This window comes from Bacillus rossius, chromosome 12 (genome assembly GCF_032445375.1).
Source record: "Bacillus rossius redtenbacheri isolate Brsri chromosome 12, Brsri_v3, whole genome shotgun sequence".
NCBI lineage: Eukaryota > Metazoa > Arthropoda > Insecta > Phasmatodea > Bacillidae > Bacillus > Bacillus rossius.
The window spans coordinates 29801515-29822863 of record NC_086339.1 but is presented as its reverse complement, the minus strand read 5'-3'; the positions used below and the strand labels follow the sequence as shown (position 1 = coordinate 29822863).

At 34.4% G+C, this 21349-nt stretch overlaps 1 protein-coding gene across 2 annotated transcripts in view; it reads right to left on the bottom strand.

Annotated features, from left to right (window-relative positions):
• The window catches only part of LOC134537787 (RNA polymerase II elongation factor Ell), a 193605-nt gene extending 183440 nt beyond the window's left edge, over positions 1–10165 (bottom strand). For both annotated transcript variants that reach the window (XM_063378588.1, XM_063378589.1), the window contains exon 1: positions 10001–10165. In XM_063378588.1, the coding sequence (XP_063234658.1) occupies positions 10001–10132 (132 nt within the window). In that variant the 5' untranslated portion in view covers positions 10133–10165. The remainder of the gene's footprint in view (positions 1–10000) is intronic.
• Positions 10166–21349: the final 11184 nt, after the last annotated feature.

Genomic DNA, 21349 nt, shown 5'->3' with positions numbered 1-21349 from the left:
TTGTAACAGGGAAAATCAGTATCAGTAACAGGAGTGAAGGAAGGACTCATAAGCTACCAAAGGAAACCTTGGAACTGAGCTACCAAAAACCACCATGGAAGGAACCTAACTTACAGAACAATTAAATAATTGAACTGAAGCTCATGTAAACAGCTTCTCAAAAGGTGGAAGTAGAAAACTTACAATTCAGAAGTAAATGTGCCCAATCAATTAAATTGGATCAGTAGCTACAAACACTTGAATTGCATAATGCTACCAAATATTTTTTTTTGTACCTGTACTCTCAGTCAAGGTGAAATTTTCCTCGAGGCCAGCTTCTTTTGATACATGGCAGCTGCTGAGTCACTACTTCGATGGCAGAAATAATCTACCTCTGGCCACAACTTCAGATTGGTGTGTTTTGTCCATTTTAAACATTTTTTTGTTCATAAATGTGAATTAAACAAAGTGTGTGTAGCCTCCGACAGGTCCCTTAAAATTTGCATGATACAAGATGCTACTGCAAAGAAAGTGTGGTTTCTTTGACTGAGTGTACAAAAAATGGATTTTTGGTCTTAACTAAATTCAAAAATTTACACGTTTGCCAGTTTGATAAATTTTATTATTTAGGCATAAGTGAAAAACAAGAGTAAAAGTAAAAAAATGCTACCAAAATAAATTTAATATTTTTACTGTACTGAGTTCAGGATATAACTTTAAGCTACAGCTATCTCAATATTTTTCTGCATCTTCTTAATGTCCAAGTTTAACATTCTTAAATTATATTTTTATTCAAAATTTATGTGTGACAAAGTTTATCTAAAACAGAAACATTCCTCAGCTACCGGTAAATTTCTTCATGCTAGAAGTACAGGTACTATAAGGAGCCTGCCACTATTAAAAAACATTGCACAAGTTGACTGTAATGTCTGCATCACTGCACTCAGTTGATTAAATCATGTGACCTGTGCAAATAGTTAGGACAGGATGATCAGGATCTTTTTTCAGTATTTTGTAGTTAGGGTTGCCAACTTCTACATAACCATAATGGATAGTCAATGATTCTAGTGAAACATTAAGGTAGAATATGTGAATGCTCTTTCTTTTAATAGCATTTATTTAAAATGCAAAAACAATGGTATGTATTGACATTGAAAAACAATTATCTAATTAAAATTACATATTTCTTAGTTTTTTTGGCTTCAGATAGCAATTTTATATCAACATATGCAACAAGGTAGGTAAAAGTTTTTAGTATATTTTATGCACTGTATAATTTAGATTACATTTAGTAAGTGAAGCACAATGAAAAGTAATTTACACACCCTAGTAAAAATAGTTAACTTTACACAAAATAAACATCATATCATGCAATCATTAACGTTACGCAAAATAGAAAGACTAACAAATACTTGTTGACAAATGACATCTCTGAATTATAAACAGTTTCACTAGCTTAGCATAAAATTACTGATATTCTGCATATTAGCAAATTTTTGAAGATAATTCTTTTAGCTATATCATATCTAGTATAATATGGGATGGTTGGCAACCCTATCTGTAGTAGAAGTATAGTATGTATAAAAAATATACATACATATGTTTGTGTGTGTGTGTAGATTTTCTGTTTATGTTTTAGAATGAACATTCCCAGACAAGCGTTATCACATGTTCACAAAGGAATAAATCCCCCAATTCTAAACTAACACTTGCAACTAATCTAGTCATAGATGGGTATGTGTGTCTGAATGTGATTCCAGTTAAGTACAAAAACACTAAATGCACTTGAGGAATTTTAAAAATCACTGCTTCACTACAATGGATCAATGTGAATTTACAAAAAGACTAGTGAGAAACATTGATTACTGCAGATAGTATCATAACTGTAGCAAAGGAAATTATGAGTGTCTATATAAGCACACACCTTTGGGGAATATAGATTTAGAACATCTTTATGGACATACACAATTGCTCGTTTTCACTCTATCTCATAGAGAAACCTCAAGAATAGGCAAGAAAGGTGAATACACTAACGTACAGAAAAAACAGTGTCAGTCTGTTGGTGCCTGATGACAGGAAAATATGTAAGTTCCCAAAATTCCCTAACTACTTGTATTGGGAAGCCTACATGTTTGTCTGTGACATCATCATCTTGCTGTCCAGAATATCTGTTTAGTTTCATCGCTGACACCAGCTGTGCATCGCTGTTTTTTCATATTTTCCAGATCTGTTTTTTTATCATTGTTAGATATGTCTGTATTGTGGCTGATTTGCCAAAGGTGGTTGTTTGTCTATATTTTCTGTTCTTGTTACAACTGTCTCACCATTGTCAGACCACTGTTTTCATCTGTGCCCTGATATATTTTCAGACTGATATCTTCCATGCAAGGGTGGATCCAGAATGAGGCTTAAGGAGGGGCCAAATAATTTTTCTAATAAATTTTAGTTTATTTAGAATTGAAATACCAAACAGTAAGTTTATTATGGTCTTAAGTAGCTTGCTGCTCTATTTAACAGTGGGTTGGAAGCTGAATAATAATTTTGTAGTTCTTACTTAGTCGTGTACATTTTATTTCTGGATCAAAAACATCCTATTATATATATAGCACTGCAGTAAAATACTACATTAGTAATTTTGGAAAACTGTAATTTAGGAAAATCAGAAATTATTCAGGGTTCGGGGGGGAGGGGGGGGCATAATGCTGTGGCCCCTTTTCTGGATCCACCAATGCTTCCATGGAATTCGCTGTTCTGTTATGCATTCATACATTTGGCATCAGTTGATATTGGCTTGTTTTTTCTGAGTGTTTGTGTATTCATCTTTCTTTCCATTCTTGTGGTTTCTCTATGACATAATGTAAAAACCAGCAATGGTGTATGTCCGTTAAAATTTTCTAAATAAAAGCCACATATGTTAAAGTTACCAGTAGAAGATTCAGTGAACCTATCAATTCCAACTGTCCGGGCAGCACAACTGCACAACATACAGATTAACTTATGTTTCAAGTCAACTGTAGGAAAATGGTGAAGACATTTTGGTATGCTAAAAATCCACCAGCCACTTTAAATTTCACTTTAATATAAGAACCTACACCCATTAAACATGAAAATTGTAATTATGAAAAGTACATTATGGTCAAAGATGAATTAATCACAATTTAATGATAGATTGGATGGCAAAAGAAAGTTAAATGTAAACATAACGGGGTACTATAATGCTAATGATTTTGAGGAAACTTTTTTTTTGTAGAAAGGTCTTTAGCTTACTAAAAAACTAGGCTATATAAAATTCATGTGAAAGTAACATGTCACAAAGATGAATACAATCTATGTAAAAACCATTAAATCTTATCAATACACCACTACACATTTGTCCCCATATTCAATAATTTTAACATTTATACAGGGTAATTATAAAGTCCGTGAAACATTTCAAAAAATTGGTACAGTGAAATGGCTAAGAATTATGTAACAAATTATATACCACGTGAAAGAAAAACTCTCAAATTTTTTTTTTTTTTTCACTAGTTATAAATGTTCTATGTGTCCACCTTGCGTCACACGACACACATCTAATCAATAGTCCAATTCTGCCCATACCCGACCCAGAATATCAGGAGTGATGGTAAGAGCAGCTGCTACGATGCGGTGTCTCAATTCGTCAAGGTTCTGTGGTAGAGGTGGAACATAAACACTATCCCTGACGTATCCCCACAAGAAAAAATCGCAAGGTGTCAAGTGCGGTGATCGTGGTGGTCACGGGAGGAGCACTTGGTCAGCGGATGCCCCACGGCCCATCCGGCGATGTGACGTCTCATACAGATAATCTCGTACCACATTGTGGTAATGAGGTGGAGCACCATCTTGTTGGAAGATGAAGTCCCTGCTATCAGCTTCAAGTTGTGGCACAAGCCACAATTGCAGCATGTCTAGGTAGGTGATACCAGTGACAGTTATCTCAGTGAAGAAGAAGGGGCCATAAACTGTCTTGTTTGACATGGCACAGAACACGTTAACTTTTGGCAAATCTCGGATGTGTTCGACAATTGCATGTGGATTCTCTGTCCCCCATATGTGTGTGTTTTGTCGGTTGACTCTTCCTGAGAGATGAAAAGTGGCTTGGTCACTGAAGATTAATTTGTTTGCAAAGTCATCATCTTCAAGACAGTTCTGCATGGCAATGCAGAACTGCAGTCGGAGCAATTTGTCATCGTGGCTGATGGCTTGCAGAAGCTGTAAATTGTACGGCTTCACTCTTAATCACTTACGAAGAATTTTCCACACTGTTGGCTGAGGGATGTTTAACTCTGCACTAGCCCGATAAGTTGACTTCTTGGGACTCCGCACCAAGACGTCCCGTACACAATCCACTGTCTGTTGTGACACGCCTGGCCGACCCGACCGTTTTGCGTCGCACAAACAGCCGTCTTCCTCAAATTTCCTGTACCACTTCATTATGCTATTGTAAACTGGTGGTGTTTTGTTAAACTTGCCACGGAAAGCTCTGGACACTCACTACCGATTCCCTACGGGCGTATTCAAGCACACAAAAGGCTTGCTCTGCCTGATTCGCAGTCATTTTCAGCAACTACATGCACTAGCGCCCCTGTCGGTTGTTTTTTAAAATAGCTTTTTGGCGCTACATTAAAAACAAATAATTTGATAGTTGTTCTTTCACGCGGTATATAATTTGTTAGATTATTCTTTTCCATTTCACTGTACCAATTTTATGAAATGTTTCACAGACTTTAAAATTATCCTGTATAACTAATCTTTGTGTAACCTTATACAAACAAAAAGGATCTAATGGATGAAATAACTAAATGATACCTAAATTAAAATAATATAAAAACACCGAATAAAATTCTTTTAAGATAGCATACTTTACAAAAAAAAAAATTAAAATGTCATTGTAAAAAGGCTGTATTCGTGTTCCTCTAATTCTGTAACATGACAATGTGATATTGAAAGAAAGAAGGGTAAATAAAGACATTTGTTATGACTTTGTTTACACTGATGTACTTATACTAGCACCATGTTAAACATGGAGAATGTCTTTGCTGTGATAATAGTGTCAAAAATATGTCAACTGTGGTTAGTGAATACATTAAATTATTTTGTAACGGATGAGTTTTTTGAAAAATGATTAATTTTGCTATGATATATATTTTAGTTTTTAAAAATAAGGGTTTTTGCTAAAAAAAAATTGTGTAAAAAAGGTTAAAAGTTACATAAAAAATTATGAATTCTCACAAAATAGTATTTTTCATATAGACTGTATTCTGGACATTTATGAAGATCCATGAAGTCAGAAGGAATTGTGTAGAAATTAAGAAAATTTCGATTAATTATTTCTTAGTTATTTTCATCAGTTTTCTAGGTTCTAATGCTTTCCACCACACAATTTGCCCTACCACTATCAAGTGTTCTTAGAATCTTTTAGGAATTTACAAACACTACTGCTTTGGATAGGTAATCAAGGGATATTTTTTGTACTCAAACACTAAAAACTCTGTGCCAAGAGAGAATATTACAATCTCAGTAAAGTTTTTTTGTTAAAATTTGTCTAGAAAAATTAGTGACAAATAGTATAGACTCAGGCTTACTTGACAATCCACACGTAGAAACCTTGGTCCTTGATAAAAATAAGCCAGTTGCAAGATGCCACAAATAAAAGCTTTTCTACCTATAACTTGACCTTGATTCATGTTCATCTATAATAATTATAAAACTGTACTTTAAATGAAATTACAAAAAAAGATTGTAAATGGCTATTTATATTAGTTACATATAGTTTTTAAAATATTTGTTTAGTTGTCAGATTTTTCCACCATCAATCAAGAACTACTTGACCAATCTGATTAAACCTTGTTTATAGAAAGGTCTTTGGCTAACTTAAAAACTAGGATACATATAATTACAGAATTCCACCTCTATTAGGGTAAAAAAAAGGGGTAAAAATTGTTTCTCCGAAACTAATGTAGCATGAAAAAAGATATTGGGTATCAATAATAGACATATGAAAATTACCAACACAATTTTACTACAGATATTTTACTAAATTCAAGCCGTAATGGGGGTAAAAGGGTATATATGTTTTAAAACGAAAAATGAACACTTCCGATTCAATAAGAACTAAAAATAAGAAAAACCAACTTGCAACTAGAGTGAAATATTGCATGTTTTTTTTTTTTTTTTTTTAATTCATTGAGATTTGTCTTTTAAGAAAGTGAAAAGGGGTTAAGTGAAGGTTTATTTTAAAAGATTGTTCCTCCGAAACTAATTAAGAAAACATAAAATAAATGTTGAAAACAATAAACTATAAATTATTATTTTACTACTCTGCAGGATTCTGCTGCTAAGGCTGAAGTCACAATGCCACGATGAACACAACTCGATAAACCCGACAAACCACTGTACAGCTCCAGCAAGACAGATTTATTATAGCGTAGAGTCACAATAGCATGACAACATTAACCAGACGATTTTTGATTTGGCTGTCGGCAAATAGTTCTAAGTTAAATACTTCCATGAAACGCAATATTAACTGCACTAAAAACAGTGTAGAAGAGAACAAGAAAATGCTATCTCAGCCCATGCTTTTTCGTTTCTTTTGGAAGATTTTTATTATCCTTCAACCCAATGTCATACCTAATACCTACCACGAGCCTGAAATTTATTAATTAAAAGTTCTTCGCTCAACTCTTCCATTCTTAAATTAAATCTTCACCAATCTACAATAAAGGTGACCAAAAACACGATGATATCCATTTATATAAACAGATGAACGCAAGTTACAAATATTAAAATGTACCCACATGTAATACAAAAGTTCTTATTTCAGCATAAATATTTATGAAGTTTAGTTCTGCAAGGTTTCCGTTTCCATTTTTCTTTCTGTCGGACAGCACGACACGACACAATTAGCAACAGAACATATTTCATGCAGGCCGTCTGAGTGTTTATTTTGTCTGGGTGATGTCACAAAGACCTTGACTTTCATTGGCTGCTGTGTGTGCTGGTTTGTTGTGTCGTGCCCGTCATGGCATTGTGACACAATTAACTTTAACTGTGTCCAAATTCATTGCAATGCACCCTTCTTCACTACCCCAAGCCCTTTCCAAATAATAAATAATACCCCTCTTGTCCTCACTTTGAGATATGCATCTTGCAGTAATACCCCTGTAACCTTGTTTGTGTTTTGATTCGTAAATTTGTGGTTTCATGAGTAAGAGTTCCTGCAAAATCTCACTTTTTTGCCCTAGCTTAAAACAGTAAGTATGATACAAAGAACACAATAAATAAATAAAATTTATTATAGATAAGTATGTACTTACAGATAAGTTTTTTTAAATTAAATATAAAGTTTAATCAAGCCATCTGGGTAATTCTGGAGTAGAGTAACTGTTCCATAAAATTTGTTTTCCATCATTTTCTTACTTTTAGAAATGATTTTCATAATTCTCTAAGGTGGCATTACAATATTTAAAGTATATGTATTTTACTAGTATTTTACAATATCAATGTTTCTTTTAGGTACCCTACGCTACATCTAGTATAAAATTATGTGGTTAGCTATGTTCTCAATAACAGTGTGAGAAGTTGGTTAAGTTAGATGAGTTAAACTAATAACAATTTCTGATAACCTAACAAACAATCCACATTATTTTAACGTACTTTAAATGTAGCTAACCTAACCAACTGTTCACGTGATTACACAATATTTGTTATGTAGCTAAAATTACCCAACATTCACACAATACTATTATTTTTAATGTAGCTACCATAACAACACAATCAAAGAGTTAACTACCTACCAAAGAACTACTGCAAATATTGCAATGCCCGTTTACATAATCATTAGAAAAATGTCAATAACTAAAAAAAATTATTTTTTGGTTATTTACTTTTTATTAGTGGCACCTATAAAGTAAAATAACTATTTCAGTATTTTTGAAGTATCTAACCTATCCTGACCAAATATCCACACAATTTTAAAAATAGCTAACTTTACCTAACTGACTATGCTCATGATTTCATTGGTGAACTACTCGTTAACTACTTGAAGGATTGTGATGAATGATTGGAAAACATGTATAAGAAAATGCATATATTTGAATTTTTTTTATGACAAATTTACTCTGCTACATAATTGCCATCATTTGGATATTTGCAATGCACTAGAAAATAAAAATATTCTTTTACTATTTAATATATAATGAACCTTGGAGCATTTTCCTATGTGCTTAATGTTCAACCACGTTGTATGTTGTTGTTACAGTAACTTATATTCACAATAAAAGTAGACATTTAAAAGGAAGTTAAAACAAATACATGTTCATATATCATATTTTATGAAATAAACTTAAATTGACTGCTATAAATTTGTGTGCTTGTTTATGAGTGTAACTTTACAAGGGATTAACTTAGATATATTAATAACAGAATAATTACAGTGTAAAGACTAAATATTTTCAGCTAATTTTTCTATCTAATATTAAATTGATTTCTTGAACAAAAATAAACGTTAACAACCTGTTTAGACAAACTGGCCAATACCATTTGTAGAGGTCAAAAATTATGTATGTCTGAACTGATCTAATAGACAAAATAATACATAACTATGTACTTGAATTTGGACACAACCAAACAGCACATGGAAGGTGAATTTTGACACAGACCTAGAGAAGCTTACCACAGTCCTACTTAGTTTCAGCCAATACTCAAAAATAAAAGAAAACATAATAAAGGATTCAATCACTTTTCAATACAGTATATTATATTATTGGATATATAATCACGCAAACAAAACTTCGTCGCCGTGGAATATATAACAAATTTATTGTAGATATTTATTCAAAATATATATATTTTTTTTCTTAGCACCCAATACTCAGTTGATGAGCAGTGGCTCTCTGAATATAGGGCTTGTCAACATGGTTACAAAATGTATGAAATACATGTAGGTTATGATTACATACACTATTTCTAATATATTTCTAATATATGTACAATATATACATTAGCTAGCATTAAAGTTATATTACAAATTTCTAATAATGGATATTATGTTCAACAATTAAAATAAGTATTAATGAGCAGAGTTTGTTAAACATTAGAATTAGATCAATCTGTCTATTTCTAGTCCTATTCACATTAATCACCGTAGTTCACATCATAGTTAAAATTCACTCACTTGCATTATTTTATACACTATGAATTATCTATACAGTCACAATTATTGAACTTTACATTCATGCAATTATTGTTCACATGACACTTCATAGAGCAGACTAGAGTAATGGTTACGAGCTAAACACATTAATTTAAGTAGAAAATTTAATATTGTACTTGCAAAGGCTCAAGATATATTCTTCAATTTCTTGTACACTATATAAATACTGGTTTTCAAAAATGTATTTAATTTTATTGTTGAATTTATGTATATCAGTTTCAGTATATCCTTTTAAATATAAACGTAAAAAAACACTAATGTCAAAAGGCTAAAATATAAATATAACTTAAATCTTTGGGAAAGTGAGTACCATTAACAAGTAAAATGAATTTTATAAAAGTATACCTATATACTAAGTACTAGTATTCGAAAATTAAAATAACTGACACTTGCGTTTCAATCTTTAAAAGTGGCTAATTTAAACAAAATCATCAATATATAATTAAGTATTTACAAGTAATGCTTATTCATGTATCCGGGAAAGGTTTGATATTAAATAAATTGTGGATTCAATATTGGTGAATTCTTTCAACCCAATTTTCATACCCAGTAGTTGACGTGGCGTTGCCACTGAAAAACTATGTCACACACTATTATAACCATAAATATACTATCTCACACATTTCAAAGAATTGTACATGCCATATGGAAAACTCTGCCGTAAAACCAATGCAATTTTAAGAACCTCAATACATCAAAATATGGCGACGTTTTGTATTCGTACGACTAACACTCACACGACTTTCCTACAGAATTACACTAAGTACAGAGTATGATACAACTTACCCTGTTTTTCAGGAGTTCTTCAATAGCCCGGTGAGCAGAATCTGTAAGTTTCACAAACACTAACGACTTATTTTCTTGTATATTACTATGTGACGACAACGCATATTGTACACCTTCGACGAGAGCCGCCATTTCTATTCCGCAATTCGCAGATAAGCACCAGCTGACGTTTTTTAGTCAAGTTACTGTTAAAGTTATTGTCTAATTTATTTTTGATGCTTTCAATCAAAGAAATAATTTAACACGATAACAAGATATAATAAAGCTAAAAATAAAAAATTATGTCTTTAATTTTATGAACGATTAATTATTTAAGTGGTAAAACCAAAAATATAAACAGTAAAACAGTAAAATGTCAAGAGGACAAATTAATTTGACTTTTGTAGTATATTATTTACAATTTTAACACCATAGAAAAGTGCACAATTCTCACTATACGAGCAGATAAAGCAAAGAATTTATAAGCAGAAAGGTTTTTTTTGTTAACTAAAACCAAAATCTATTATCATACAAATTTGAAACAAATAATAACACAATTAAACTATTATTAAAGGAGAAAACTATTGATAAATAAATGATTAAAAATTTGTCATGTAGTTAAGATATGACTATATGTATACTATTGGGATGGTTTATGATTGTAATGTAGATGTTTTAATGGGCCAAGGGAGTATCATATGTTAGACTAAACTGAAAAACACTATATATTATTTTTTTCCTTAAGGCTGGATTCACAATTGAAAAATAACAGAACTGCCATAGTAGGTCATGCGCACTAAATTTGATCGCAATGATTTCGAACCTACTGGTTCACAATATTGTATATGACGGTCGTCTGAATGGGAGACAGGTCAATGTGCATAGAAGGGAAATTAATATATTTATTTCTTTTACGGACGCATGGCGCAACAACCAATTAGAGTAGAGTAGGAAACCAATTTGGTGGGATTAGAAGACTGTATATATTTATAAATGTCATTGTGCTAGGAAATCGTCAAGATATTACAATTTTCAAATGTAAATCCTGCTTTAAAAATTAATTAATGTTATTACATATAAGTCACTAAGAAACATTGTAAATAAAATATGTGTCGTGGTTATAATGGTTAACTCAAAATTTTATGTAACCTTTATTTAGTTATGTATTAAAAAACTGTGCTAATGAAATACTGGTCAGATGTCAAAAGATAAACTAAAGGTAGTTAATATAGTTGACGTCTTCCGACCGAAGGCCACCCTAAAGCCCGACCTGCAACCGCCAGTATTCAACCCCGCTAACGGAACGCGCCCCTAGCCATGGCTCACCCGAGTCAGGTGAGCCACCAGCAACCAAGGTAGAACCTGGCCCCTAATAAACAGACCGACATTACAGCCGACCACGTTGCAAAAACAAACACAGAATATTAAACAATATTACGTATAAATTAAAAGTTGATTAACGAAAGTGCGACGTAGGAGTGCCCGGGCACTCACGTGTGTAAATACGTCGATACGTGTGTGAGTGTTCCCCTGGCAGCCTTCTGCCTGAATTAGTCAATTAAACCATGTGACATAATTATTCACCCCTTGTGTTGCGTTATTACCCCCACCAGAGCAATCCGGCAAGAGACGAACAGTCGCTGGTGTGACGTAAAATTTAAATGTAATAATTCTTAAACATACTAACTTCAATTTGTAGAAGGGACGAGTGATCTTGATTCAGCTTTAATAATTAATGTAAGAATTTAACGCCCTTAAATTCTCTTATTAACATGTCACACTAGAAACTAACGTAATGAGGTCAACCCTGGCGCGAGGGCCACCGAGCCTCGGCTGGGCGCCATGACATGACGACAGTACAGCGCGACTCGTGGACCGGGGCGGACGCACATCCCACGGAGAGACATCATCCTTTGTCTGCATCGAACTCACTTCTGGTAATTATAGTCACTTCTTAAAACCTCTTTTTTACTAATCTCTCCGTGCGTACCCAGTCCAATTTTCGGTCCAGGACTTAATCCGGCCGCATAACTTTTAAAACCCCCTGCACCACACTTGGTCTGCAGGGTAGTTTCAGCATATGGCACGGGCCGCCTCCCGAAGAACAGAACTTTAGTTAAAATCAGTCGCTCCGGCACTGACACCATCCTGTAAGGGAACTTTGAGCGAATTTAGCTGCGGTCCGCGCTCCACTACCGTGGACGCGAACACTGCCTCGATACGTAGATATACGGGATTGGCCACCTCCAATCACCCTCACCCCTCGTTTGAGTAACCAGGCTCAGAAACGCCTAGAGCCACGCTAATATGGAATATTTAGTGACTTTGTACGACGCCTTGAAAGCGAGCATTTTCTTTTGTAAACTTGTGCAACGTCCCATCACGTAACATTTTTTGTAAACTTGTGCCACGTCTTATTACGTAACTTTCAGACTAACTTTGTGTAATTGTGTAACTTCTGTATTGTGTGACGTCACCCTCTGTACGACGTGGTGTGTAATCAACGGTATTACACCAAACCCACAGTCGCATGAATAAACGACGCACGTCATTTGTTGCACTACTTCAGCGCCTAATCAATTAACCATACGAATCCCAATCACCACAAAGTAGGGAATTCCTCATATCCCACGCAACACCGCCGACGGTCCTAGTGGGCCATGCAGGGCAACCGACCCCACGACCCACCTACCGACTAGAAACAGAGCTATTCTGGCGCCCACCCGGAAACACTACATCGACAACAGCCATTCCCGCTAGGAGCCGCACCGGGACTCGAGCCCGAGACCCCGGACGACGGCATAGTTACTACATAAGTTTATCCTGTGACATCTGACCAGTCGGATAGGTCATGAAATTTCATTGGCTGCAGTTATCAATAAGATTTTAAATGCGAAACGATTTCGCACAGTCGTGTGCACAGTCGTGCGCATGGCATGCTATGCACTCGCTTATGTTTTTTTTTTTTTTAATATAGGCATGAAATAATGTTTTCTCTGGAAAAGCAGATTATACGACAGTATGATGGATGAAAAGTTTATTAGAGGAAATTTGCACTACCTATATAAAAAAAACACCTGATTGTGATCTTCATTATTTTATGATTTTTGTAATTACTATTCTTACAGGTTTATTATTATTTTTAGCTATTGTATGGGTCAATTACATATGTTCAAAAACAGGACTTTAAGGCCTTGTATAACATTGTCAAAAATTTGTCTCCAAATATATTTCACAATGGTGACGGAGGGACAGAAATGGCCGGAAAATGGCGTCCAATTTTCTACATCAAATAAATTTAAAAAGGTAACCCATTATTGTTTTTAATTGACGTCGTCCAGCCGAAGGCCACCCAAAGCTCGACCTACACCCGCCAGTATCCGACCCTGCTAATGGAATGCACCCCTAGCCATGGCCCACCCGAGTCAGGCAAACCCCCGATGCCAAGGTAGAACCAAGGGCCGTGTCTAATTAATTAAACACCTCGACCTCAGTTCATTAACAATCAAACATCAATTAATAGTAACTCCAATATTAATTAAAAACCCCACCCAAGGAAAGTGCGACGCAGGAGTGCCCGAGTCACTCACGTGTGAACTTACCATAATAAGTTTGTGAGTGCCTCCTTTGCGGCCTTCAGCTTTTATTAATTATAGTGTTTTGTTAATGTAACCTCCCCATTTTTTATTTGTAACTAGCCACTAAAGCTGTCAGCAAGCAACGAACAGTCTCTGGTGTGACTCAACATTTAAACTTTAATTACATAAATTAATTAAGCATAATTATTAATGAGTATCTGCCAATCAGATTAATTAGAAATAATTAATGTAGGTATGAATTTAGAGTTGCTCTCAGCTTCTAATTATTAAAATAATTTCCGAATAATGGAACTTTAGCTACTTTGGCGCGAGAGAACGCTGAGTCCTTCCCTCGCGCCAAGGGCAAATGGCAGTACCGAGCGACTCGCGGACCGGGGTGGATGTGCATTCCACGGGGAGCCATCATACTTTGTCAGAGTTTAACTCCAAAATCGTTTGATTAATGGAAAAGCACTACACACAACAGTAAAAAAATCATACCCTTTTTGTTTAATTATAGTACTTAGTATTAGTGTATTAAGGTAGATTTTCAGGTTTTCAAAGGCTAACCACATTATTTAATTTTTTTTATACACTAAGTACTATATGTAGTCACAGAAAATGAGGGTATTACAATTAATGTTATTAGTAATATGTAAATGGGAATTCTGGAGCAATGCATTTCTTATGGCACTACAGATTGATGACTTGATGGCATGTTGACTTGTCATTCGTAAATTGGCCATTTTAGGGAGTGTTCGCCTCTCGATATGTATGATCGGAAGCTCTTCAACCAATTTCAGTAACATTCTTTATATATATATATATATATATATATATATATATATATATATATACACACACACACACACACACACACACACTATCCTGCCTGATGTTTCGCTAGTTGTATTATTGTCGCTTGCAAGACATACTACTGTCGTCGCGGATATATATAATCTTACTATCTCAGTCCTGTGAATCTCGACAATCAACCTCAGCTCATCTAATTTGCTTAATGCATTCCTGCAATTAGCCACCATTATGTTTGCACATGTCCTTGTATGTCTCCATCTGTTCCTAAATATGCACTCCCCCTCTAGTTTCCGTGCTTCTACGGTTTTTAATCTCCTTCCTTAATATCCTATTAGCATCACTTTCCCTTACCTCTTCCATTTCTACTGTTATCTTTGCTCTGTTGTTGTCATCCCCATACTTCTAGTTTCCCTGCACCGCCGTTTCTGTTTTTAATCGCTCTTCCAGCACCTGTGTTAGTAATTCCACACCGTTCCTTTTAAGGTAGACCTTGTTCCTTGTCATATGATGCATTTGTAAAAATGGTTCCTCGCACTTACAAAAGTAACATCCTATATCTGGTATTGCGTCCTCCTAGTTTTCTTTGCAGACTTAGATTTCTAATTGGATTCCCCTTCTAGATAATATCCTTTTTACCATTTTGTCTCCCTTGGTCATACATTTAATTCCATTAAAATTCTTTTTATGTCATCTTTAAATTACCTCAGCTTTCCTCTCTTGTGAGATCATCTGTACTCAAATATACTTATACCTTTTCCACACAATTCAACTTGCTCACCCTGACCTGCACATCTGCAATCATATTACCGCCCCTGTTTGCTTTACATCCTCAAATACTTTAGCATCTAGTCCCCGAACACAGCTACCATTCCTTTTTCCAACATAGTTCTCCTTAATGTGTTCATCCAGCGCAGTTATGTGTTTTCCTTTAAAACCGTTTTTTTAAATACCATTGCAAATTTTCCTCAAAAATATTTTAAGGCAGTTAAAATATACAACACTTCTGTTTTTCTTTTCTTATAAATACCGCCAATTTGAAATTACAAAAAAAAAAAAAAAACTTAGAAGATACACGAAAGTAGAATATACCTCTATGATGATTCAGACGTTTAGCTCTCATGTCTGTGAATTGTAATGCATGCGATAAAAAAAAAATGATATGTCATTAGCTCGGTAAAGTTCTATATTGTATATACCAACACCAACACCGGAAACAAGATGGCGCAGGGTGATGGGCAGAGAAAAATACTACCGCAACCAAAAACATCACAGCAAAATGATAAAAAAAAATAAAAAAACAATGGCAAATCATTTAATAAACACGTAGTATTATTACTAAAACACGCAACCATTTTTTATTAAAATAATTAATAGATAATGGTCAACCTAAATAAAAAATCTTGCAAATAAAATCTTATAAATATATTAATTCATGGGAATAAAATTACCTAAGGATTATCCGAACATAACACATGATTCCAATGTTAGCTAAAGGTATCCTTTACAATTTGTACCATCCACAATTTTAAGCTGGGCCGTGAGATCTTCTGTATATACTTTTACCAACAAAAAAGTGCGCCGAATGACTGAACTAACCTGCGCGAAATGTGCTCGAATTAAAGATTTTTTTCCTTCATTCTCAATCTAAAAAAAAAAAGTTTCAAATAAGCATATGAAAGTGAAGGTTCTACCCAGCAATAAACCAGAAAATATTTAAGTTTGAAAAATAAGTACTTAAAAAACTCTAGCTAAACATGGACCATTGCATTCCAAATTTTTATTATAAATTTTAATTCATAGGGATCAAACTAAGGATTGTCCGAACATAACACATGATTCCAATGTAAGCTAAATGTATCCTTTACAATTTGTACAATCCACAATTTTAAGCTGGGCCGTGAGATATTCTGTATATACTTTTACCAACAAAAAAGTGTGCCGAATGACTGAAGTAGCCTGCGCGAATTGTGTTTGAATAAAATAATTTTTTTCTTCATTCTCAACCGAGAAAGAAATGTTTTACAATACGTATAAAAATTTAAAAGTTCTACACAACAATAAACAAGATAATATTTTAGTTTTAAAAATAAGTACTTAAAAAAAACACTTATTGAACATGGACCATTGCAGCGAGTTTTTTATTAAAATTTTAATTCATAGGGATCAAACTAAGGATTGTCCGAACATAACACATGATTCCAATGTTAGCTAAAGGTATCCTTTACAATTTGTACCATCCAAAATTTTAAGCTGGGCCGTGAGATATTCTGTATATACTTTTACCAACAAAAAAGTGCGCCGAATGTAGAAGTAGCCTGCACGAAATGTGCACGAATTAAATATTTTTTTCCTTCATTTTCAATCTAAAAAAAAAATTTCAAATAAGCATACGAAAGTGAAGGTTCTACTCAGCAATAAACCAGAAAATATTTATATTTGAAAAATAAGTTCTTAAAAAAACACTAGCTAAACATGGACCACGACAGCCAAATATTTATGATAAATTTTAATTCATAGGGATCAAACTAAGGATTGTCCGAACATAACACATGATTCCAATGTTAGCTAAATGTATCCTTTACAATTTGTACCATCCACAATTTTAAGCTGGGCCGTGAGATATTCTGTATATACTTTTACCAACAAAAAAGTGCGCCGAATGACTGAAGTAGCCTGCGCGAAATGTGTTCCAAAACAATATTTTTTTTTCTTCATTCTCAACCGAGAAAGAAATGTTTTACAATACGTTTACCAATTTGAAAGTTCTACTCAACAATAAACAAGATAATATTTTAGTTTTAAGAATAACTACTTAAAAAAAAACAGTTTTTGAACATGGACCACTGCAGCGAGATTTTTATTATAAATTTTAATTCATAGGGATCAAACTAAGGATTGTCCGAACATAACACATGATTCCAATGTTAGCTAAAGGTATCCTTTACAATTTGTACTATCCACAATTTTAAGCTGGGCCGTGAGATCTTCTGTATATACTTTTACCAACAAAAAAGTGCGCCGAATGACTGAAGTAGACTGCGCGAAATGTGCTCGAATTAAAGATTTTTTTCCTTCATTCTCAATCTAAAAAAAAAAAATATTTCAATTAAGCATACGAAAGTGAAGGTTCTACTCAGCAATAAACCAGAAAATATTTAAGTTCGAAAAATAAGTACTTAAAAAAACTCTAGCTAAACATCGACCATTGCATTCCAAATTTTTATGATAAATTTTAATTCATAGGGATCAAACTAAGGATTGTCCGAACATAACACAATATTCCAATGTAAGCTAAAGGTATCCTTTACAATTTGTACCATCCACAATTTTAAGCTGGGCCGTGAGATCTTCTGTATATACTTTTACCAACAAAAAAGTGCGCCGAATGTAGAAGTAGCCTGCGCGAAAAATGCTCGAATTAAATATTTTTTTCCTTCATTTTCAATCTAAAAAAAAATTTCAAATAAGCATACGAAAGTGAAGGTTCTACTCAGCAATAAACCAGAAAATATTTATGTTTGAAAAATAAGTTCTTAAAAAAACACTAGCTAAACATGGACCACGACAGCCAAATATTTATGATAAATTTTAATTCATAGGGATCAAACTAAGGATTGTCCGAACATAACACATGATTCCAATGTTAGCTAAATGTATCCTTTACAATTTGTACCATCCACAATTTTAAGCTGGGCCGTGAGATATTCTGTATATACTTTTACCAACAAAAAAGTGCGCCGAATGTAGAAGTAGCCTGCGCGAAAAATGCTCGAATTAAATATTTTTTTCCTTCATTTTCAATCTAAAAAAAAATTTCAAATAAGCATACGAAAGTGAAGGTTCTACTCAGCAATAAACCAGAAAATATTTATGTTTGAAAAATAAGTTCTTAAAAAAACACTAGCTAAACATGGACCACGACAGCCAAATATTTATGATAAATTTTAATTCATAGGGATCAAACTAAGGATTGTCCGAACATAACACATGATTACAATGTTAGCTAAATGTATCCTTTACAATTTGTACAATCCACAATTTTAAGCTGGGCCGTGAGATATTCTGTATATACTTTTACCAACAAAAAAGTGCGCCGAATGATTGAAGTAGCCTGCGCGAAATGTGTTCCAAAAAAAAATTTTTTTTTCTTCATTCTCAACCGAGAAAGAAATGTTTTACAATACGTTTACCAATTTGAAAGTTCTACTCAACAATAAACAAGATAATATTTTTTTTGTTTTAAGAATAACTACTTAAAAAAAACACTTTTTGAACATGGACCACTGCAGCGAGATTTTTATTATAAATTTTAATTCATAGGGATCAAACTAAGGATTGTCCGAACATAACACGTGATTCCAATGTTAGCTAAAGGTATCCTTTACAATTTGTACCATCCACAATTTTAAGCTGGGCCGTGAGATCTTCTGTATATACTTTTACCAACAAAAAAGTGCGCCGAATGACTGAAGTAGCCTGCGCGAAATGTGTTCGAAAAAAATATTTTTTTTCTTCATTTTCAACCGAGAAAGAAATGTTTTACAATACGTTTACCAATTTGAAAGTTCTGCTCAACAATAAACAAGATAATATTTTAGTTTTAAGAATAACTACTTAAAAAAAAAAAAAAACACTTTTTGAACATGGACCACTGCAGCGAGATTTTCATTATAAATTTTAATTCATAGGGATCAAACTAAGGATTGTCCGAACATAACACATAATTCCAATGTTAGCTAAAGGTATCCTTTACAATTTTTACCATCCACAATTTTAAGCTGGGCCGTGAGATCTTCTGTATATACTTTTACCAACAAAAAAGTGCGCCGAATGTAGAAGTAGCCTGCGCGAAATGTGCTCGAATTAAATATTTTTTTCCTTCATTTTCAATCTAAAAAAAAATTTCAAATAAGCATATGAAAGTGAAGGTTCTACTCAGCAATAAACCAGAAAATATTAATGTTTGAAAAATAAGTTCTTAAATAAACACTAGCTAAACATGGACCACGACAGCCAAATATTTATGATAAATGTTAATTCATAGGGATCAAACTAAGGATTGTCCGAACATAACACATGATTCCAATGTTAGCTAAAGGTATTCTTTACAATTTATACCATCCACAAATATTAGCTAGGCCGTGAGATCTTTTGTATATACTTTTACCAACAAAAAAGTGCGCCAAATGACTGAAGTAGCCTGCGCGAAATGGGCTTGAATAAAATAATTTTTTTCTTCATTCTCAATCGAGAAAGAAATGTTTTACAATAAGTATACAATATTGAAGGTTCTACTCAGCAATTAACCAGAAACTATTTAAGTTTGAAAAATAAGTACTTAAAAAAACGCTAACTAAACATGGACCACTGCAGCCAGATTTGTATTATACATTTTAATTCACAGGGATCAAACTAAGGATTGGCCACACATAACTTCTTATTCCAGCATTAGCCCAATGTTTTCTTTACAATTTGTACCATCCACATTTTTAATCTGGGCCGTGAGATATTCTGAATAAATAACTACAGCTGTTCTTTAGTATATTTCGTCACATTATAAGCAACGACATTTGTAAGACACAAAGTGTAATATTGAAAATCATTATAGTGTTGGACTTATATGTAACTATTTTTAGGAAACAACCGAAGTCATTAATGCAAGTTAATGATTCTAAATAAATAATTGCTTTCATAATAAGTATCTTTTTAAGCGAGTGGTTTTGAGAGTAAACTATTGTGCACAACCACTGAAAATAAACTGTAAAATAAACAGTGAATTTAACCTATTATTGTGCTATTAAATATTTTTTTTTATAACTTACGTCTTCTTTCAGACCTGTAAGATGTGAACTACGGTCACATCATTACCATGGACAGTTACTTGCCGTCGGAGTGATTCACTCAGTTTCTAGTGTGAGGCTAAGTTACATTGCACGAGCGTCGGTGGGTCTGGCTACGTGAGGCTTGTCATGTGACACCTAACGGCCGTGTTATAGCGACTGAGAAGACTGAGCGAGTATTGGAGATTGGAACCAGGTCTGCCAACTATCCACCTGCCTAGTGAGTCCCTACTCGCCTGAGGACCAAGGCGAGTACCACAACTTAAAGCGTCGTTTGCTGATCAGCAGTGGGTACCCTACACCCGGAGTCTAGGGAGAGGTTTGGAATTGGTACCGGGTCACCAGCGAGTAGCAGAGCCGCGAGCGAGTCGCAGTCCAGGCCGCTGGTTGTGGCTGATCCTGGGGTTGCGCCCAGGACCCAGATGAGGAGAGAGGACCAGGCACAAGCTCAGGCATTCCTGGACGAGATGAACAATCGCCTGGAGATGCGGCCATATCGCTGAGCCGCGTACCGAGAGGCAGTAGTACTGAGACGTGCAAAATACCCATTGCCCGCCCGAGTACCTATATTGGCGTCGACTGACTGGTCTCTTCGTGAACTAGCGAACTTAAAAAGGACTGAGGCTGCCTGTATTATTAGGACTGTTAGTGTTCAGAGGGCAGCCTGTCGTAATAATATATTAGTTATAAATGTAATTTTCATGTGGTTTATGTATTTTAATACTAGCTACACATTAGGTTTAATTAATAGCTCATCAAGGATGATTGCTCTTTAAGACCTGTTGTGTTTATCTTATGGCCAAGTTATGAGAGAGATTTGTCGTGGACTGGGAGCAGTGTATGGTTTTTGCCTACTCGTGCCTGAACTGAGTTTATTTTGTTACCAGAGTAGTGGCCAACGAGTCACCAGCAAACACGAGAGAAAGGGAATGCAGGCCATGTTGGAAATTATGTTTAAATTGTTTGTATTGTCATGGTTGAAATAATAACTAGCTCGAGTCCATTCTGTTGTGAGTGGCCGAAGCGCTGGCACTTGCTGCACTGCGTGTGGCACCGGACGCCTGTAGTCGTCCACTCTTATGAGCCGCCTGCGAGCTCGCGTAGGGTGCGGATGCGCTCAGGATCGCAGGCCTGAG